At 36.9% G+C, this 23,338-nt stretch overlaps 1 protein-coding gene and 1 long non-coding RNA gene across 6 annotated transcripts in view; one reads left to right on the top strand and one right to left on the bottom strand.

Moving 5' to 3' along the window:
• The window catches only part of Dmrt99b (doublesex-Mab related 99B), a 33,778-nt gene that overhangs the window by 8,222 nt on the left and 2,218 nt on the right, over positions 1 to 23,338 (top strand). For both annotated transcript variants that reach the window (XR_011803116.1, XM_072021736.1), the window contains 3 exons: positions 20,595 to 20,717; positions 21,268 to 21,539; positions 22,110 to 22,416. Coding sequence is in view for 1 of the 2 variants with exons in the window: in XM_072021736.1 (XP_071877837.1) it covers positions 20,595 to 20,717; positions 21,268 to 21,539; positions 22,110 to 22,416 (702 nt within the window). In the remaining variant the exon portion in view is untranslated. The remainder of the gene's footprint in view (positions 1 to 20,594; positions 20,718 to 21,267; positions 21,540 to 22,109; positions 22,417 to 23,338) is intronic.
• On the bottom strand, positions 15,654 to 19,585 carry LOC139997803 (uncharacterized). Of its 4 annotated transcripts, none has more exons than XR_011803119.1 (4): positions 19,218 to 19,585; positions 18,368 to 18,706; positions 18,113 to 18,297; positions 15,654 to 17,739 (listed from the first exon to the last, which is right to left on the bottom strand). It is a non-coding gene; the product is annotated as an uncharacterized lncRNA (long non-coding RNA). The 4 variants fall into 4 exon arrangements; XR_011803120.1 differs by having other exon boundaries at positions 18,113 to 18,293; XR_011803117.1 differs by having other exon boundaries at positions 18,113 to 18,706.

Here is a 23,338-nt window from a genome sequence, read left to right as displayed (position 1 = left end):
CTTTATCCCCCGAAGGATCACTTGGTCTCTCCTTCGTCTAACCCCGGGGACCATTATCCAGCCAGTTTCTCACAGTAGAAGCTTCTTCGAGTGTCCAAGAAACTTTGTGAAAGACCAGTTCGCTTCCGTTCTTCCTCTTTCGTGGCTGCGGAGGACACCAGGAAATTATTTCACTCGACCGTGCAACGTTCGCCCTCGGCACCGATCTTCTCTAACCCTCCAGTGCTTAAGCTCTGCCTCGCTTCTTCTTCCTCCGATTTCTACCGGTGTAGTACGATGATATCGCGTTCAACAGAGTCTGTTTAAAGGGATCTTCTGTGGCGACGTCGAGGAAACTTTTTCCAGTTTTCCCTGTCATCGTTGGCTGGTCAAAGCGACGCGACGGCAGCATCTGTTGCCAAAGACAATGTTTGAGATTGTGATGCGCAAGGATGGTAGATAGGACGATGGCTGTGTCGCTGGTGGTTGATAACGTCAGTTGAGAAATATCTTTTATTACAGATGGGAGATAGTTATGGTTTCTTGATATTACTGTTGATTGTTGGTTGGGAAGAATATATAGGGAAAAATATATCTGTTAGGGGAAGATCACGAACCATTCATTTTATTAATAACATGATTAATAATATTAATATTGTTGAAATAATATGAAATTGTACAAGTCACAAATTTTACAAATTATCATCTTTAGCGATTATCATTGATGGGATTAGATAGCAAGAACTATCTAATACGATGAATAATTTTGTTGCAAGATAAAGTTGAAATATATTAATCGCAAATTAATAAATTACAAATCCTACTTAACGTTTTGTTTGATGACTTGGCTGCATCATTTCCGCCTACAATAACCTCTATGCAGTCCGTTATTTCTAACAACACGAGGTCTCTTAAGGGTCATAGTATACCACAAGTCTCAGGTATTTGCAATTTGTACGGAGTCCTAGCAACGAGTTTGTCCACTCGTAGAAAGAATGGCGAACGTGGCACGAATAATTACGAAGGCTTATCGCCGATAGAACGAAGGAGATGAAATCCACGATGGGGGCCGGCTACTTACGTTCCGGCGACGTGCCTGGTAACATTGTTTGCAAAGAGTCAGCACGGCTTCGCGGAACAGAAGAGCCCGGTCACGGACTATTCCTACCTATTTGCATAGGTGTAGCCGGTCCTACGAATGCACGTACACGTGCAACGCCGCCGTGGAAGCACGTTTCCCCGAGTGTGTTTGAACAAAACTCCTGCCAGTCGTCCCTCTTTTTATCAGACGTATACCAATGTTAGACAGTGATCCACGGATCCATGCTCTCGATCATGAACTTTCCTGGAAATCCTCGTTTCTGTACATGATTCTTCACGCTATATGATTCGTTATAACCTTTGTATGTATAGTATATTATAGTGTAGTGGTTTGTTAATCCATTAAGGACTAGGAGCGGTGTTATAACGTGTAAAAAGTCGTATTAATGTAACGTTATTAAGAACACGTAAATGAAGTAACAGTTATAGTATATATGATATAAGTTGTAGTATTTCCAAGGTACTGAAGAGAGATATTGCAGAAGAATTATGTATATTGCTAATGAAAAGTAACGAAGAGTAAAAGTTGAGGATAATTACTTATTTTAGAACATAAATGTTATAGTCATTAACACAACTATATGTTGAAAAATTACGACTGAAATATACACAAGAATATGAAGTAAATATTAGGTAGATATACAGTCTAGATATAAGGTGGGAATTAAGCAGATATAGTCAGGTAGAAATTAGGCGGATATACAATCAGCCAGCTGCAGAATAGAGATTATATTATTAATAGTATTCAGGTACGCTCACGCATACAGTAACGTAACAGTCTTTGTACATTCTATAAAAATTCTCATCAAAATGCAATGATACAAAATACCATTGCAAAGTTACTACATCCTATACTGCCGGCTAAAGTATAGCATACGAAATATATATTTAATATTTGTATTTTAATATTTGTATCATATATAGATGCTTCTTACGTCGAAAGAAACACGCATCGATAATGGGTTTGTCGGATTATCATGTCTATAACCCACGAATCAACGTCGGATATTCGTGTTCGAGTAGCGAACCAAACGTATCACGAACTTGCCAAATCCTTGATCTTTGCATCACAGGTTCCATTTCTCCGCGAACGATTCGTCGACCAGAGGAATATTCACTCGCCGAGAGAAAGAGGTGAGAGGGTAGTAGCCATAGAAATGGAATCAAAGTGTTTTATATTCATCCTCGATGGTTTCCTTTCACTGAACCAGTCTCTGGATCGCTTTTCCAATTTAAAAATGTTATTCGGAAGTCTTCACCGACCACCATCCTCCCGCTCTTCCACAATATTTTTCTCTGTTGAACGACGAAGAAGGAAGAAAGAAAGCGGCGGTGGTTAATCAAACGTGTGCTCTATCGTCGGAAGGGCTTCTTCTTCCTTTTGTTACATCTGCACTCCCGCCGAAGAACAGTTACGCGAGCCGCGCTCTTTTTAATTACGTCCAAAGGTATCGCTTATCACGATCTTTTCATCGAATGAGGTTTTCAGAGAGAAATTGAGGTGGATCTTCGACCACGTGAAATTATCCTGTGAAGGATATTATACGATGGGGACCAAGCGTTCCTTTTTTAATTTGTTCCTTCTTCAATTATTTAACATAGACAATAATAACAATTAATAGTAGTCACGTGAAATTAAGACGCTGTGGAACATATTAGAGACTCGGATTATTTCTTTTTTAGTTGTAGATCGGCTGTTTTCTTTCGTTGAACTGCATATTTAACTGTATTAATTGGATATGGCGAATATTATAATAATGACAATTAATAATGGTTATAATATAGCGAGATTTAACTTTTAGCATCGCTTCGATGTATTTTACATACTTTGTACGAGATTTTGTATGTAATTAATCCATTCCTTGCTATTGAGATACATATTCTTTCATTAGAGGTGCCTCACGTTGCGTTGATGCAATTATTTAAGTGATATTACTAACGCGATTGTTATGATTTTTTTTTCTGTGCGCTTTCAAGAATTCATTAGACATTGGGTACATAAGAATAGTAATGGTTACTTAAAATATAGTGGTTACAAAAAGTATTTGCACGTGTCCTTACTTTCGAACGAAGCATTTTTAAGCTACCCTTTTAGAAGTTTTATTTCCACGATACAAAATTTTTGTAGCCATACGAGAGCGCTACTGAGTGATGCAAAATTGAATGTACTTGTTGCTTTATTAAATTTCGGCTTCACAGCCCGGAAAAGGACTTGGTTTTATTTTGGCAATATTTTCTGAAACTCACATGTACTTCTATCTTCTTCACAGTTGATTTCACACATACAAGGTTTATAAAGCTAAGTCTATTATTATATAAAAATATACAAGATCTGGCCGAATAAAATGTAAAAGCACGCGCGACGTAATTTCTTGTGGAAAAGTAGGAAAAAAATATAGAGTAACATTTTTTCATTCTCGGCTTAGGTTTCGAGAAAATCGAATTTGAAGATATTTAAGTCGGTATTTAAAAATTTAATAAAATACAAGTATACTCGAACGTAACTAATTCTGGGTTAAATAATCGGCAGGAGGTGATTATATGTGCGAAAATAAGTCGAAAATGTAGAATAACATTTTCTTATAAGTCGCTTTGTTTCCAAGAAAATTAAATTGCAAAATTTATCGTGTGCATGTACTATGCCGATTCTTAATTAAACATGTTCAAACTCTATTTTCTTGAAAATGACGCATTAAACGGACAAATTTTATCTTACATTCTTTACTTATTTTCGCATTTCGAATAACGTCCTATTGATTGTTTATTTAACCTGTTAATTGCGGAGTTTCGTTTCGGAAATCTGTGACGGAGTGCACAGGTAAAATCAAGCGATTTTAAATAAATGCTCCCATGATAGATTTCATGAAAAGAATAATGCAAAACTAGGAAGAATTACATTTTTATTCAATAGAAATTAACAATTCATTGTTGGAAAATAAAATTTCTTTGCCAGAAAATAAAATTCATAAACAAGAAAAATTAAAGAAACAAAATTGAAGAAATTCGGTTGATTTCAGTGTAGTATTTCACAAAGCAAAATTCTACAAAAAGTGGCATTTCCCAAGTCAAACACGTGATTTCACTCTGACTCTTACGGATTCCATTTTTGGAGCAAAACTTCACATCTTCGTGATGAATTTGCTTTTGATATTGTAGCTGGTATAAAGTTGGAAACATATTTTCCGATGAGACGTGTAGGTTTTGCAGCTGTAGTTAGTCGACCAATATTCAAAGCTTGTGCTTACTGAATTGCACATTCTTCGACAATTTGCTCAACACAATTCGAGCAAAAATTTTAATCGAAATAGTTTTCTGTTATTTTTTAAATATAATACATAGTTCGAACACATGACGTCTATGAGGTGGATAAATATTTTCTTATAATACTTCTTCGTCCTTTTTCTTCTATTTTTCTTGTAAGTGTATATGATGTAATTATTTCATCGCTTCTGTCCACGCCGCCCACTTTCTCATCGTAATCAACCACTACTTCCGGTTTCCTCACTCTAACGCCTCGTTTCTCTATTTCCATCATATTAGCGTTATAAATTTCACTAAGAAGCAGTACGTCTCTTTTATCTCGCCACATCAATAGCATTATGTTGTTGTTACGTCGCGAAGCTTGATATGGATCGTGTTTCTAACCGTCTCTCTCGCGGTCCTCTAGCGTCATACACAAATCGTCTCATCTTCCCGACGGGGTATACAATGTATCGACGAGCGCACGGTTGCCGCCCGGCCGCGAGTTCCAGAAACGTCGATTCGATCCGTTCTTTAATTACACAAAGAAGTCGGCATACGTGATCATCGGCGCGAGCGGTGGCGTGATCCGAGCGCGGAGGGGGTCGTCTCCCCGAGAGGACAAGAAATTTATCCTAGGGCAGTTAGTCTTTCTTCAGAAATCCTACCGCACACGTCTTAAACGCTAACGGATAAAATCGCGAATTCATCGAACATCGATACATATCAAAGTCAAGTTCTCGGCGTTCTATCCATCAAATCGATCGATCTTCGGATTAATCAATTACTGTGCTTTCCGACACGACGAAGTCAAACAATTTTTGTCGAAGCAATAATTATTGTAGGCTAGTGTAAATAAATATATATATATTATATAACTGTGGATTCCAGTTATATTAAAAACTAATCACCCCTATTATCCCAAAAGAAATAAGGGGATCGCCCTGCTCGTGATGTCGATTCGTGCAATCGTAACGGGAATTTACGACTCCCGTTGACGCGCTACATCAAACGATCGCGTCTCCCCGCGACTGGACGAAAATACAATTGTTCTTATATCTTGCAATACACCCACCCTTTTTTAGCGAAGATGTTTTTGTATCTCGAGGAACATCAAGTCTCTTTTGTCGCAAAGTACCAACAATGTCTGTCTTAAAGATACATAGCTTTTTTCGCGAGTTATATGCTGGTAGAGTATATGCTGGTGCATATACTCTAAACACCTGGTGTGATAGGTCACGGCAGAGTTCCAGTACGATGCGAATTGTGGTCTTATATTTAGGATAATTTTGACCATAATCTGTATCTTTTCCAATGTATGGTATATACGGACATTCCAAATGTATCCAGATTGACTTTCGTGTAATACGCGAAACTTCATTCCAAAACGAATCATTTTAGAAGGAATATACCGCGTACAAGACTTCACGATGGACGCAGTAAAGTAGGTGAAACAATTTAGAAGATACCCGATATACGCAGTGAAGTACACAAAACAAAATAATCAAACTTTTTTTTTTTATAAAACACATACTGGGTTCACTGGAAGCGTAAAGGAAATATACCACTAAATGTCATTTATATCACTTTCTACTAAAATTTACAGCTTTCATAGTAAATGGTAATTTTTTATTTCACACAACTAGTATACATGTCGACCGCACTGAAATAAAGTTTTGCATTGACGTGTATGCACGTCGAACGTAAACTGTACAGTAAACTGGTTAAATCCAGTCGGTAATTAGCTAAGTTCAAGTATACTTGATAAATTTACAAACCCGATTTTTTCGCATTTTATCGAAGACTAAGTCGAGGATGAACAAATTTTATTTTATATTATTTTCTTGTTTTTCCATAAGGAATTACGTCGTGCCCGCTTTTTACGACTTGTACGACCGGATTCTATATATATATGTCGGAGATGAAAGGACAACGGGGTCACCCGTTGGAATTGCTTGGAAAAACCTCAATAGCATTCACGAATTAACCCAGACACAGTCATTCGAAACTTGAGACAATGAGCTTAGGCTCGAGGTGACAACCGGTCGCCGAGCGTAGCCGCGGTCACGGGATGAACGTTCCACCTAACAGAAAAGTACCAATATTATGAGACACGTGTTGTATTTACAATCAAACCCCCGGCAAGAGCAATGTCGCAGTTACGCGGGTCTGCCTAGCAACGGTAGCAGTTTGTTGGTATCCCAGGCCAACGTTAAACAAAGCTAACGCAATCGTAAGGACAGGAAAGTTTTCATCACACAATTATTCTTGTGATCTCCTATTCTATTCTGAGTTTAATAAAGAGTGAGCCCGTGGACCGTGGATTCGCTATATCGAACCTAAGGTCATTGCCATTAGCGTCTAGTTACCGCGGTCGTTGGTCGATCTTATTTCATCTGTATCCGTGTTAATAAACGTTATCTTGATCGTGAAACAACAATGAACAACCCAGGCGAAGTTTCTTTAAACGCCCATAATCAAAGCCCCAACAACTCAAATCCGACATATATATATATATATATATATACCTATGTATAAAATTGAACCTGATTAATTGATTAAATGTAACAATAAGTACAATGATGCGTCGATACTTTGTGTAGTCACTATATGCATGTAAAAGCTCAGGATAAATCAGAGTTTTCCACGGTGGAGGGTTTGTGGAGGGAAAGCGCGAGATGGCGGAAATCGGGTTGGAAGGGTGGAAGAAGGAGTACGAGGAGGTGAAAAAGAAGAGAATCAGAGGTGGAAGCGTGGCCTCCCCCGTGGCCCTGTTGGCGTTCAGCAACCGTTTACGAGGCATAAACGCCGAAACAAAAGGCGGCTGGGCGCGAAACAATTAAAAACGTTACGCCCGATCGCTCTCCACCGGTTCACCCTTACCACCACCCCCACCCTATTCTTTCTTTCTTTCTTCTTTTTTTGTGTCTCTCCGCCCCTCACCGCTTATATTCACGATCATTCTCTCTCATTCTATCCAGTTATGTCTCCGTTATTTTTTCGCTTGGTGGCTTGTCGCGAGGCTCTTTAACCACCCCTATAGCCATCGAATCGAGAATGAAAAAGGGACCACGAGGGGGTGGAACGTGTATAGGCATCCCTTTCTAACTTTGGGTGCGGAGCACCCGGTTTTTGCACCCCTTTCGCCGGCGAAACACGAAAACACACGGACGGATAAACCCCGACGCCCACACGTCCCAACGTGGAAACAAAAGGGGAATCGCGACGATTTAATGACTGATCGGGCTGTTGCTCGCTGTGTCGCTTAATTCGGCTCTCTGCCATATACTAAGATGTTATGTATCATGGCTTTCCCTTCTTTTCCTTCGTCTTATGTTATGTGGTTCTTACGTGCATCGGATGACCCTAGTGTATTGTTGATTCTTCCTGTTAGTTTGTCTTTCTTTCCATTTTAGCTTTTGTCTTTTGCGTTGTTCTTTAGTGAAGTAGTTTGTTTTTCGTGATTCTTCTCTCTGGTTTTATATACAAAAAGTTGAAATATATAGAAAGTGGTGTTAAAATTAAAATACATCGAGCACTAGAAACAGATATTCAAAGACGCAGTATCTATCATTTATATATAAATTAATATATATCAATAATTCATAAACATAATTTTCGTATCAAATCATATAGAAGAACCTGGTTTGATTTAGCTCTTTCCTATCTCTTTTCTATCCAATTAGAATCTATTGGGTTGGCAACTAAGTGATTGCGAATTTTGTCAATATCACCTAATGACAATATCCGCAAGCACTTAGTTGCCAACCCAATATTCCCCCAATTCGCTTTTTCTTCTTATTCTTCTTACGTGTGTATTCCTTCCAAGATTCCTTTTCCAAAATTTGAAGTACTTATCAAACACTAAGTCAAACATCATCGTAAACCGCTATCAGCATCAAACAACGCTATCACTTGAAACTATAAAAAAACATCAGCAAACCTCAAACACTCAGTTATATGGTGCAATCACATTCCACGTAAAATCTAGTCGGGGAACGCTCATTCATGCCAAACGCGATGAAGACCAGGCATCAGAGAATCAGATCCAGCAGCAGCTGGGTGTAGTAAAATACAGCTCTCGTTCCTTCTTTCCTATCGACGAATAAAAACCAGAGTAGAAAAGAGGTGGGGACGTATGGATGGTTAAAAAGCGGGTGAAAACATTCCTGGGCCGATCGCCGTGAGATTAATTAATCGGATGCGACGGGGAGTCGCGTTGAAAAAAAGAAGTTTGGTCGGCGAGAGCTTCGTAATACATTCCAGTTACCGAGGCAGCCAGTGGATGGCGAAGTAAATCGGGTGCGGTGCAGCGTGCATCGTGCACGCGCCGGAAGAACGAGCGACGAACGTGAAAAGGACTTCTCATTATTACGTATCGATACGCCCGGAAAATAGCAGAGGCCCGGCGATCCGTGGCCTCGCCGCGACAAAAATCAACGCGGGGAAATCGGCGCGGTTCGAGGGCCGAGCTGAAGAAAGGCAAGTATTGAGAGCGTGAGGAAAGCGGCCCGAGATAAAGAGGGTGGATGAGACGAAGAAGAAGAAAAAGAAGAAAAGGTGGGGAATGAAGTGGAGGGGGGTTAGAGAGAGTAGTGTATGCTGGGAAAAAGAGGAAAAGGGCTGAATTAGGTTAGGTTCGCATTGGTGATGGGCCTAGGTTTGTATTGGTGATGGGGCTAGGTTCACGTCGGAATGACAATCATATTTCGATAGATGTCCTGTTTTTAGGTATTTGGTTTTCGTGTTCAATATACATATGTGTATTTTGGTTGAGATATTGGGTTTAGTATTCAGTTAATATTTCAAATTTTGGGACAATTTTTTGAAGTTATACAAATGTGGAGAATAAGGAGGAAAGAAAACCTGAAAGGAGTAGATTGTAATTGATTAGAAAAAAGAGAAAAGGAAGTGAATTAGGTTAGGTTCGCATTGGGAATATGTGGGAATTGAAATGAGAATTATATTTCGATCAATATTTTGTTTTTAGTGTCCGATATATATATATTTGAGCCCAATATTCAATTAGTGTTTCAAATTTTGGGGAACAATCTTGAGAGGAGCACAAACGTGAAGAATAAAGAGAAAAAGAAACTTGGAAGGAGTAGATTGTAATTGAACAGAAAAAAAAGAAAAAGTTTTCAATTAGGTTAGGTTCGCATGACATGTGTAGGAATTGTAATGAAAATTATATTTCGATGGATATTCTGTCTTTAGATGTTTGTTTTTAGTATTCGATATACGTATTTGAGGCCAATATTCGATTACTGTATGAAATTTTGGAGAAAAATTTTGGGAGCTGTACAAACGTGAAGAATAATAAGAAGAAGAAAACTAGTAGGAATAGATTATAATTGTACAGAAAAAAAAGTGTTGAATTAGGTTAGGTTCGCATGACATGTGTAGGAATTCTAATGAAAATTATATTTCGATGGATATTCTGTCTTTAGATATTTGTTTTTAGTATTCGATATACGTATTTGAGTTTAATATTCGATTAGTATTTTAAATCTTGGGGAAAGATCTTGGGAGGTGTAGAAACGCAAAGAATAAGAAGAAAAGGACACTTGGAAGGAGTAGATTGTAATCGATTAGAAAAAAGCGGAAAGAAGGTGAATTAGGTTAGGTTCGCATTGGGAACGTGTGGGAATTGGAATGAGAATTATATTTCGATGGATATCCTGTTTTTAAATATAATAAAGCGTCAATTATCCGAATCAGTTGAGACTGAGGTGGTTCGGAAAATCGAATTACCCAGCTAATAGCTGTAGAAATTAATTCTAAAATTACTTATTGAATACAGAGAAGTATTATTGCTACAATTTGAAATTTGTTGTGTACTACGCAAAATATTAATTCATTTTTTAATAAATGCTTTGAAATAACGATATACGATATACATTTATTACATACTTATCTAGATATAGCTTTTCACACGAATAAGAATATAATACATAATAATTACATACATTAATGTCAAGAAAGTCTATTTTTTAAAGCAATCTGTTCGGTTACAAGAACTGATGGCCATAGCGACGATGAGACATGAATTCATTTCACGATCAAATATTGATTCGCATAATTGATGATTCAGATAATCGAGGTTCCGACAATATAATTGACGCTCTACTGTATTTAATTTTAGTCTTCGATGTATGTATCTTGGTTCAGTATACGTTCGGTGTTCCAAATTTTGGTAAACAAATCTTGGCAGGAATACAAACGCGAAACATAGGAAGAACAGAAGAATTGGGCAAAGTAGATCGTAAATGGTTAGAAAAAGCAAGGTAAATTAAATTATGTATAAAAATAAACTTTCACATTAGAGATGTATGGGCATCCTATTGCCATCGGCATGAAAATTATATTTCAATGGGCATTCTATTTCCAGATATTTGGTTTTAATGTTCCCGTTGTTGGTTGAGAAATTTCGTTCAATGTCTCCAAATTGTCCGAATGATTTCCAACCCGACAGTGTCTTTCTATCAGCAAATTCGACTATCTTAAATTCAAAGAAAGTACAATACAAAGGAATCGTTAATACGCAATTCTCTTTTCGATTTTATGATTCTTAAAACCTTGAAAGCCATTTTGTTTGCTGAGATGAGAGCAAGGATTAAACTTCTTATCTTCTTGAAGTTGGTTCAAAACTTGAATCTTCAAATCTGCCATATTATCTCGCGGTGTAACTCGCTGAAAGAGAACACAGAGAAAGGACAAAGCTCGGTGGTCCCCGAAGTCGCGAACAGCCGGTTACTTTACGATCTTCCGAACAATAGGAAATGATAATTCATAGTGGATGCTTCCTACGACCCTCGAATTACCCGGGGGTGTTCACAGGGGCCAAAGACTGCGAAGTCCGCGGTGTGCAGTTATATGGCATCGACCAACACTGCTCGTGATAACTGTAACGCCTCGAAGGGTTATTTATTGCGTCGATTCGAACGTGCAACCCCTTTTTTCCACTCGCTGGGAATAGACAATAACGATGTGTCATCGTTTTTCCTCTCTTTTTCGTTCCGTTTACCCTTTCTTCGCGCTGCATCGTGCATTTTTCAGGAAAAATGGCTATTTCGAGGTGCAAACGGCATCGAAATATCATAGTAAGGGTTGAATGCGGTTGAATAGACATACTAAGTTCGTTTCTGTTGGGTAAATGGATTAAATTCTCGTTGAAATATCGTGATATCTTTTGTTTCTCAGAATCGCTTTTGTTGAAAATTAATATCCCAGCTTTGTAAATGGATACTGTAACGTTTACAATTTTGAACGACCGTCAGAAACCACTCGTTAGAAGTAATATTATAATTTGACTACGCATGTTTATGCATATTCGTATTCTTATGAAAGTAACTAAAAAACAAAAAGAAAAAAATAGAAAGAAGGAAAAGAACCCTAAATATTATAACGAGAGTATTTTATCTTTGTTTATTATTCGTAATTCGTAATTCTCTTTCCTTGTAGCTTAACACTAGAATTACCACACCAGTCAAATCGACTCGTTTTACAATTTTATTTTCAAATTTCTACTTCATGTTATAGTTTTTTCCCGCAATGATGTAATGACTTTCGCAACGATAACTAAAAGGATAATATAATGAATTTTATTTTGTTTTTTATGTATTCAAACTGAGAATAATTTTCTATCAAGGCTACTTATACCAATACTAGTCGAAGTGTAAAAGGGTCCTGCAACCTGTTTATCGAACCCCAATTAACCAGTTTCCTCGTTTCGTACAACTCCCCACACGTTTTTACAATTTTTACTGCGTATCATTCGATATGACGATATCAGTTATGAGGAAAATTCCTGATCGATCGCTAGATGCTAACACTAGAAATACCATGCCAGTCAAAGCGACTGGTTCTACAATTTTATAAATATGTCAACCCTCGTTCAGGGATCATGGTTCCAGCTGGATTAATAATACCAAAAATGTACTACATATTATGAAATTGCTTCTGTAAGAAAGTAATAAATCAATAAATATAAAAATATTCTATTATTACGTATTTTTTAAAGACCAGTCATTTTAACTGGTTCTGGTAGAAATAGCATCGTGTTAACTATCGGTAGTTCTGGTGTAAACACGAAGCTATTTCTACCACAACTATTCAAAATGACTGGTCTTTAAAAAATACGTAATAGTAGAATATTTTTATATTTATTGATTTATTACTTTCTTACAGAAGCAATTCCATAATATGTAGTACAGTTTTGGTATTATTAATTCATCTGGGATTATAATCCCTAAACGAGGGTTGACACATTTAGAAAATCGTAGAACCAGTCATTTTGTCTGCTGTGGTATTTCTAGTGTTAGCATCTAGCGATCGATCAGGAATTTTCCTCATAACTGATATCGTCATACCGAATGATACGCAGTAAAAATTGTAAAAACGTGTGGCAAGTTGTACGAAACGAGGAAACTGGTTAATTGGGGTTCGATAAACAGGCTGCAGGACCCTTTTACACTTCGACTGGTATTGGTATAAGTAGCCTTCATAGTAAATTATTCTCAGTTTGAATACATAAAAAACAAAATAAAATTCATTATATTATTCTTTTAGTTATCGTTGCGAAAATCGTTACATCATTGCGGGAAAAAACTATAACATGAAGTAGAAATTTGAAAATAAAATTGTAAAACGAGTCGATTTGACTGGTGTGGTAGTTCTAGTGTTAAGAATGACTTCCAGTTATATCGTACATCAATAGTATAACAAGACTGTATTCTAGGTACATGTATATTGTTACATATTCTACACATAGCATGTATTTTTGCATCTTTTTATTTCTCATAAATATATATACACCTACAGTTTAATTATAATAAACTAACGGTCCGGTCTTAGACTTTACTCATTGGTCTTCTGGACTTCATACGTGTAATCTTTTTCAACAATATTTAAACACTATGTTCTGAATTTTCATCGACTCGGTAAACGTTCCGTGGTCCATGAAACGACACCGATCGTCAGACAGCAAAGTCGTGATGATTCTGACGTGTCGCAAGACGAAAAGAGAAGACATCACTCGCAGCTTTGTTATGTATACCGTGGCAGTATTTTTTAAAACGTATTTTTTAAAACGTATTTTTTAAAGACAGTTATAAATGAAACATGATCGTAGCGAAGAAGATCGCTCGTGCGAATATTTGTAAATTTTCTCTAAATTCTTCCCAAAGTCGCATACCTAAACCGTACTCGAGAAATGCTCTTCGCAATAGTGAGAATTCACAAAAATTCTTTCAGTGGTTCTCAAAATTAGCCCGAGCGTACGGACACTTAAAGTACCATCAACAATCGATAATATCGTCAATATTTCAAGATCTCAATGAAAATGCAGTTGCTCGATAAATATTAACGATATCGTATTGACGATATATATTGATCCTTCTAGTTAGAAGCTTGAGATATTAACAATATATATGGATAGTCTGAGGGCACCCTTACTGGCAATTTTATTTTCTACTACGCACAGGAGAAGATTACAGCTTCGTTATTCCGTTACCAGTATCGATCTAATATTTTAACTTTTATGGTACACGACAACAACTTTTCCTAAAATTCCTCCCGTACACATTTTCTTTCGCAACAATCGTCTTCTCTCTTTTCTAAATTTCACAGTTGAGAAATTTAGAATTATCGCACATAATTACGAGAAATGTTGTACACGAATATAGACGATGCGTTGTATAGAGAGACACATGTGCACGTAGGTACATTCTTAGATAGCAGTACGTCCGCGATTAATTAGACATCCCTATAGCGTACAAGTCCGTAGACACTCTTGACCGATGACAAGACGCGCTCTCGAAGCAGATACACACAGCGGGCTGGATCGTGTGAGCACACGATTCGCGTTGTTGTAGGTCTACGCCCTAAACCCGGGACCGCGGCGTATCACCGTACGGTGGAGACAGACGCGGACAATGGAATCATGCGAGGACAATGCCGAATAATTTAGAATGGCATATAGATATCGGGAGCTTCCGGCCTACGGCGCCGCTGCATAATAGAGAATAGGAGTAATAGGACACAGGCTGCAGGGCAACTGTGGAGGACACGAAACATCCCTATAAATTTCGCTTAGGCCGGGTCGACAAAGACGACACCAGCCAATCTTTTTCGATACAGTCGTTTCTTGTCGACTACTTTGCGTAGAAACATAACTTTATATACTTTGCGTGATATTTTCATCATATGGCACTTGGATAAGTTTTTAAATATAATTTATGACGCGTGCACCTATTGGCTAGTTCATTAAGATCGTCTTGCATATCTTGTACATCGGAGTAATTGAACTTAATGTAAGTTGATACAAAATTTAAGATCATCCGCATTTACATAGAAGTAGCATAGTCTTGTTGAGCGTGTCAAACAGATCGTTCATGAATATAACGAAGAACAACGGACCAAGCTGGGAACTTTCGAGATCCACCAGATGTGACTAAGAGTTAAATTAGATCTGCAACGACACACGAACCTTTTTACATTTCCATTAATAAAACATAGCTACGTATCTAACTTAATAAAAGCTCAATTTGTTAAACGGAATCCACCATGAAATAAGATACATGATCGCCATTTTCTACTCTCATGAACCATCCTCCTTACATATTCGCAATCTCGAACATGGTAGATATTCCATTCATGCCCAAACTCGTAATAAATCTTTTGGAGGGGTCGTGCCGCGAGTTTGTCGACGTCGAAACGAGTTTTATTAACTTCCTCAGTGCTCGTCCCACAAAGCACACCGGTGATACGTTACACCTTGGCGATGGCGATACAACGAAGAAGTTAGACATTTCTCGCTCGTGTGCGTTCGACAACAGAAGAGATTACAATAAATTGCGTTCACCCTTCTCGAAATACAAGACGACCATTGATACGGGGATGTCGAATGAAATTTGAAGAGATTTCGGCTCACGATACTGTTCCCTTTTCTTCTTTCTCTTTTTTCATTTTTTCTTCTTTATCCTTCTTCCCTTCTTTTCTATTTGGATTAGCGTTGTCGTCGTGTTTCTGGGCGTGACCTATCGCGATATTGTCTCCGTTTTCGCACCTTCCCCTATGCCAGCAGATTAAAATCGCTAGTAAGGTTTTAGTGGACACAGTGGATACCTGGATGATCCGTCCATTATAGTGGCGAATCGTTGGAATGTAGAGGAAGCAACTTCCAAATTTGTAATCCGATTCCACGACAGATATTACCGCTATCCTTTGTTCGTTCCTTAAACGTTACAGAAATTGGATGGTTAAATAAAATATGATTTATGTTGTCCTTGTATTCAATTTCTCCATATGACTAATATACAGTAGCCACAAAGTGTATTTGTACATACCTTTATTTTCCAATGAAACATTGGACCTAATTAATGGAACCTAATTAATTACCAGACTGCGGATTTTTATACGTATATGAAGAATTTATAAATTCAGCCAATGAATATGAATATAAAAAATATTTGATGTACAGTAGTCATTATAAAATTTACGCATCTCGTAACAAATCTCTATGTAGGTTTTATATCTCTAATTATCTCCATAAAAATACATGTTTGCTTAAAAATCCGCGGCCTAGTAATTACAACGTATAAATGCTATAATAGATACAATGCTATACGAATAGGTATTTTCTGTAGCTACTATAAAGTTGCTATTGGAATAAGGATGGATTAACTTTCAATTACTCGCATTATAAACAACCCTTTCCTTTTATTCCTTGTGAAACGTGACTTGCGAATACACCCACGCGATCATCGGAGACCTCCCTTGGTTTCAAGGACACGCGAAACACGCACATTGTTACGCCAGCTACGTTGAAAAGGAGGCAGAAAGACAGCCAACGTGAAGTCGCCCCCATGACGTCTAGCGCGTGAGGGTGGATTTCCCTGTTGGAGGCAGTGGGGTCACCGTGGAAGAATGATATTTTAATAACTGTCTGGTAATCCTTCCGACGACAATGGTGTGTTCATGATACCACGCGGGTAAAAGCTTCTTCAGCGTGGAATTTTCTATTGGTCGCAGCCAGCGGCTACATTAACACCAGCGGCAGCGATATTGCATTCCTTTCCTCTGACGGCGTCGATCGTCATTAATATCATTTTCAACAGCGTTGGAATTCGTGCCGGAGAGTCACGTGCTCGATCGATACCACCCCGTGAATTATTGGTCGGTTCTTCCGCTTTTCATTTCTTCAGAAGCGCGACTTATTTGTCATTGTATTATTAGGCTGCCACCAAATGATATTTTCCATTAGAGTGCTGAAATGAAAAACAACAATTAATCGTGAATTTTTATTCTACTAAAAAAAATGTACTATATAATATAATTCTAATAACATAATAGATATAAAGGATGAAAATACCAGATACTTGGTGAGTTATTTGTACAATAGGAAGAATTAGAAATACTTATAAGGAACGATTATATATTAAGGAATTTTTCTGTAGTAATACAGTACTTTGGAAATCATTAACTAATTAAACTCCTTTTCGTTTCACCTTTCGATATAAACATCCCATCATGCAACGATTAATTATTCGACTGAAGAGCCGAATCATCTAAAGGAAACTTTATCTGTCTATTTGCAATTATTTATAAAATAAATAGAAATTGTTCTATACGTAATTTCTGATATATCCTGGCAAATATAATAAAGTAGCAATAATTTTATAATTCGTAAATTGATCATTTTTATTATTAAACGTATGTAAAAGTGTTAGTCTTCTTTTCAATTTTCCTTTATTTATACGTAAATTCATTGATCATTACCGATTCATCATGAAGTTGGCATTTCAGATAGATTTATAACAAGAAAACAATTGCACAAAAAGGCGGTAAATTATATGCATTAGAAGTATATAATTCTACATGAATGCTTAAAGAAAAGAAAAGACTAAAATTTTTACATACTATAATATAATATATTATATATAAAATTTGCTAATATAATAAAATAGCAATACTAAATCAATAGCAAATTCAGATACTCTCATATTCATTTCAGATATATAACATATCAGACGCGTTATTTCAAACTTATTGGAGCAAATTATCGTCGAACGTTCTACCGTACTTCAATTTGCTTGTACACGTGTACAGTACAGTGTACAGACGTCTAGTTGAAGAGGATTGGAGAGACTCGCGGTGACTTCAACGCGGTCAATCTTGGCTCTTTAAAAATTTCTTCGATCCGTCGTTACCGAACCGCTCGAAACTTGTATTTCTGCAGGAACGATTGAGTTTAAGCGAAACGGAAAACTATAATCCGACTCGTTTATTTCTTGTACGACGGTCGTTACGGGTCTCGTTACCGCAAAATACCGGGCAAGTATTGGAAACTATTATTGACGACCTTCGACAGACTTTCCCAACATTCTCCTCCCTTTCTCTTTGAGTTCCTTTTTATACCTTGAAAAAATAAATAAGAAAGTTCGTAGGTATTTCGAGAACTTTTAACAAATTTCAGATGCTTTGGTACAATCAATTTCTAATTCTTATAATAAAATGAAAATACGTAAACTTGTTTGTGGTAAAAGGGATAGAAAATATAAAGTATGCAGAAGTATGATAGTACAAAATGTAACGTATTTGGTATAAGAGAATAATGTAAGATTATCAAAGTACTTAGCATTATGTGCTTTCTTAAAAGTGAAATTATTATTATTATTAATAATTTAACAATATGAAAAATGACATTGTATGGAAAATTTAACCTAGGAAGAAGGAAAAATTATATATTAATCAATTGGTTAATGGTACCTAAATTTAATTTTGAACTTACGTATAGTTTCTATAATATTAAAAAAATATCTATCAATATTACACAAATGTTGAACAAATTCTCCTTTAATATTCTTAATAATATTAACGAATTTGTTAAACGTTCTTTTGATATTGTTTTTGATATTAGTATTATGTCCATTTTAAATAAGTATCATCTCAAATATCCGAATCAAAGGTGGCTACCTTGAAAAAAGCATGCAGTTACCCTCAGACAAATTTCTCACAAGTGTACCTTTACCGAGGAACATCGTACCGCGATCAGGAACCTTTAAAACCATCGTCACAGACAACTACACCGCGTGAATAGCGAAAAAGCAGCGATTCTTTCCATTCACGAACGCTCGACGAACCCATCTGTTCTCCCCATTGCGTTGGCCAGCTTCTTTCTTTTAATCCCTGTTTCATTAATAGTTCCCCAGTAATTCGAGCCCACTTCAGTTTCGTTCACCTCGAATTACCACCGACGGATTCCAAAGTAACTTCCGTCGAGAGAGATTCTCGGGATAGACGCCCTGTGATCTCACTTTCTCTCCTTTTTCTCCATTGGAGGAGATTGCAATTGCCAAACTGTTACTTAATTCCCTTACATAACCTAAAAAAGCACAGTTTGAATTTTTATAACTGATAGGATTAAAAATTGGGGTTAGGTTGGGGTTAAGTTTTTATTTTTATGATTGATTTATATGATTTTGATCTTATAGGATGATTGATTGTGATTTATATGACTTTAGTATATTTTTTTAGAAGATACGTAATGTGCCAGAATAATCTGTCATTATAAAGTGACAGACACTTTGATACTGAACTTAACTTTACTCATTAGTACCTGCTACAGTGAGAAAGGATTATATGTTTAGATAAAATTTGGAGGGAATTTGAAAACGCACATAGAAGTATATTCTGTTTACAAATATACATATCTGAACAGTTTTGTGCATACAATTATCCTTATACTGAATCTTGTCCAAATCTAACCACAATCTATTCCGAATCTACTACAGAAGCTACGCCGAATTTAGTAAATTCGAAATAAAATATAAAAGATGAATACAGGATCAGAATGTGTCATAATAACGATTTCATCAAAAATCCGTTTTAAATACCAAAAAGGAAGCTCATACAATTCAAGTCAGAATCTCTAACATGATCCAATCACAGTCTCTAGACATTCAAAGGCACTGAAAAAAAACACGCAATCAAATTCCACTTTGCACACTAACTAAGCGACGAATCTGCTCTCTGTACGAAAAGAGAGCAATTGCGAAGTAGCAGCTAGCGGCAATTAAGTTAAACAGCGGAACACTCGATATAGTTGCTCGGGGCAAGCAGACCCCAGAGCAAGCTCGGGAGTGCCACTTGAAACAACCTTGTTATCGAAAGCGTGCGCGTCAAGAATTAACCCGTGGAACAGCAACGAGGGAAGTAGAAGAGAAAAAGGGAGAGATCGTAAGAACGAAACGTTAGGCTGGAAGCTACATTTCCTCGCTCTATATATGTATTACTCCTCTCCCCCCCCCTCCCCAAGTTCCAGCACTCGTCCCCTCTCTGTCTCGCTAATAAGTGGCCGGTTAAACTTTTTAACGAGCGGTCAGCCGCAGTAGACTTTCTTCGACGGGCAACGCACCCCTGCTGGATTCTTTCAGGCACTGATGGCGACTTAATAGCCGTGCACGTGCATACATCTCCGCACGTTATAACGACACTCTTCAGATCGTATTATGTACGTAGTTTGGGAGACTGAAGAGTGTGGTATCGTGGTATATGTTATCGTAATTGAGCAGTTTACATGGCATTTTTGGTAATTTACATTAATTTTTCACACATTTGCAATATATTTATAAAACGTAATAATACACTCATAATACATTTATAATACGTTTTATAATACATACAATATACAATACTTTTGTAATATATTTTCTTTGTATTATGCTTTTTATTATTTTTACATTGGAACTGAGATATGTTTAGAATGGGTTTTGGTTAGGTTTGAATTATGTTTGAGCAAAATTTAGTTTGGCAACAGCTACATATATACATATTTACAATAAATATTACGTTCTAATATGATTCCAAAATGTTCTATATAAGAGACATAATATATCGATAAAAAATTTGTATAGAAAATATTCAAATATTTTCATCTTTGTACATACATACATATATATCTATATAACGATAAATCGTTACACGTTCTCCGTTACGTGATTGGACGAAACGGTTCGACGCGAATATCAGCGGGTGGTAAATACGCGCGGGGCTCACAATAAAAGATGCACAACGTTTTTTCAAGGGTGTCAAGGATCTGTAAGAGTCAATTCGGCGTGCGTCGTAGAACAATGTAAAGTGTTTGCTCGCTGGAGAATTTCATAGGTATTGTGCGTATTAATGCGCGGTTTTTCTTTTCTTTTCTTTTCTTTCTTTCTTTTTTTTTTTTTTTATTATTTCGCAAACGAACGATACGCCCTGTTTTGTTCCAGGCACAAAGAGGTCGAGAATCTCTGAGAGCACTACGGGAACAATGCTCTCCACGAGCGACACCGGTAACGAAGACGACCGTGACTCCGACTCCGGTGGAGAACTTCTTGCTGACCGTTCATTGGGTAAGGCTCCCTGAAATCTCGAATGTCGATCGATTCGTAACTAACGATTGAGGTTGGAATTATAAATTTGAATTATTACATGAAATAAATTGGAATAAAAATTGTAGACTAGTTTTTTTAATTATAATTGAATTTGCAAGAGAGTGTCTTCGTCTAGTGGAAATTTCATCCTTAGCTAAGTGATGTAGGTATCTATATATATAATAGGTCACTATGACACGAAAGATATCAAATGTTTTCCAAATTTCCCGCAAAGACTTCATCATTAACAAGTTTTTTTTCAGCACCATATAGAGAATAGAGAATTAATTAGAATTAATTGTAAGCTACAAAAGATGTAAATGAATGTACAAATATGTAGGCACTCATCTAATTTCCGTGTTTAGTTAAAAACATAAATAAACCTAACCTAGATAGAAATTACTTAATAGTTTAATAATTGAATCTTTTGTATACAAGCTGATTGTATACAAGGCTGCGTATATATCTTTATAAATATTCATGAACAAAGGTAAACCTAACCTGAAAAAAAATTTTTTTGTAACTGCAGTTCCGACGTCGGTTGGAATGACGGAGAACGATACAACGCGAAAACGGTCAAATAGCTTGAATGATTCCGAAGATGGAAGCCCGGAACCAGGTTCTCAGAGTCCGACGCATACACCTCCACTGACGCCAGCACTAACGCCGCAAAGGGAGGATACGCCGGCGCCAGAGAATCTCAGCCTCCGCAAAAGCGGAAGCCCTCAGCAGACGCAGCAGACCCTTCAACCAGTGGACCTGGTGCAGCCTAGACCTAGTCCACCGTTACCCTCGTTGGCGGTAAGCTTTTTACCTTAATCTTTTTACGATTACGAGTCCATATACGGGATTTCAAACGAAACGATTTCGATATAGAAGATATAGAGGAACCAATTTATAAACTGTTTAGTAGTCAAATCGATCAACTTCATTTTTTGTAATTTTTTAATATATATCTGCAGAAAATTTCACTGAAATTGATTGACTTTACCTTTAACAATCTTTTCTCTGTGTGAACTCGTTTTCAATTTTTTATGTATACCTAAATCAAAAGTTTGACAAATTTGTGTAAACGAAGTGATTTTATTAATGATATGAGTGATAATAAATATATTACGAATGTGTGTGCTTATGAAAATTCATGTTTTTTGTGGACACAGGAGACCTTAACCTAAATAGAGCTTTGTTTTGGCTTCTAAACTCATAAATTCAATTGTATAATTGTATTATGATAAGTTCTATTACTATTTTTTGCTTTTTCCATAATATTTAAAATATATTCCATTAATTTATTTGTAATGAATGTATACATTGTTGCAATTTCCACATTATTTCTAATACCATAAACAATGCTTAAAATCTCTTTTCCAGGCTGCAGCGACGGCAGTACATTTTCCACCTTACGCTCCCCTCTATGGTCCAGCAGCGAGTTCTCTCTACTGTTCACCAGCTTTGTACCAGCATCAACATCACCATCACATCCCAGAACCACGCGAGATCCAAATGCAAATGCAGATGCAAAATATTCAACAGACCTGCGGCCTTCAGTTACAACAGCAACAACAGCAGCAACAACAACAACAACAGCAGCAACAACGATCGCCCGTCGACGTACTGTTGCGAGTGTTTCCCGGAAGACGTCGCGCGGACGTGGAGGCTCTGTTGCACCGGTGCAAAGGTAGGCACTGCAATCCGATATCCGCGGCCATTATTCATGGACAGAACACGATCCTCGGCTGGTCCTCTGTACTGAGAGATCGTCAGACGGACACGTGGCTGAGAAACAATTCGAGAAGATTCGTCCATAGTGTTCTCGAGTTTCCATTGCAACCCACGGCCGAGTTTCAACCCTTTTGGTCGCGAGATTCGTGGTACCCTCTGGGAATGGGTTTTGGGAGGGATTCCTGGAATTTTCAAAGAGGTTAGGAATATATTTATTGAAATTTATTGAAGGGAATTTTGAAAAGAATGGTATATAGATATTGCATTTGGTTTCGGGATTTGATGAAGGGGATTTTTAATAGATTAAGTATAGAATAGGATTCCAGGATTAGGTTCAGAATTTAGGTTTAGGTCTAGAACTAGGGTTCCAAATGTGGGTTTTGGAATATTCTGAAGGAATTTTAGAAATATCTAAATAGAAAAATTAAATGCAATTTTAAAATATTCTGAGACAAGTTTAAAAAGAGGTGATATGTGCTAAAGTCGTGTTAAAGAGTTGTAATAAATAGTATCTGCTATTGAAAATTTTGTCGATTACAAATGCAATTTTGGAATATTCTAAAACTATAATAACAGAAGAGAATAGATATTAGATCAAATTTTCTAATATTGTAAAGAATTCTTATACAAGTAATTGTAGATGTTAAAGAGAGATAGATAAATAATAGATGCTAATGTGGTTTCGCAATTTTTAAAACACTTTCTACCGAAGGGGTTGAATTCTTGGTTTCAAACCTCTCAAGAAACGAACAAATAGTATTTCTTAATCCCGTATTCTTAATCCAATAATTTAAAGTATCCAACATAAAATAATTTACATAAATTAAGCATGCTATATAAAACATCCCTTCCAACCTTCCACTATTTCCATTCCTAAT

This window comes from Bombus fervidus, chromosome 2 (assembly GCF_041682495.2).
Source record: "Bombus fervidus isolate BK054 chromosome 2, iyBomFerv1, whole genome shotgun sequence".
In the NCBI taxonomy this organism is placed as follows: Eukaryota; Metazoa; Arthropoda; class Insecta; order Hymenoptera; family Apidae; genus Bombus; species Bombus fervidus.
This window is presented reverse-complemented; position numbering and strand designations above follow the sequence as displayed.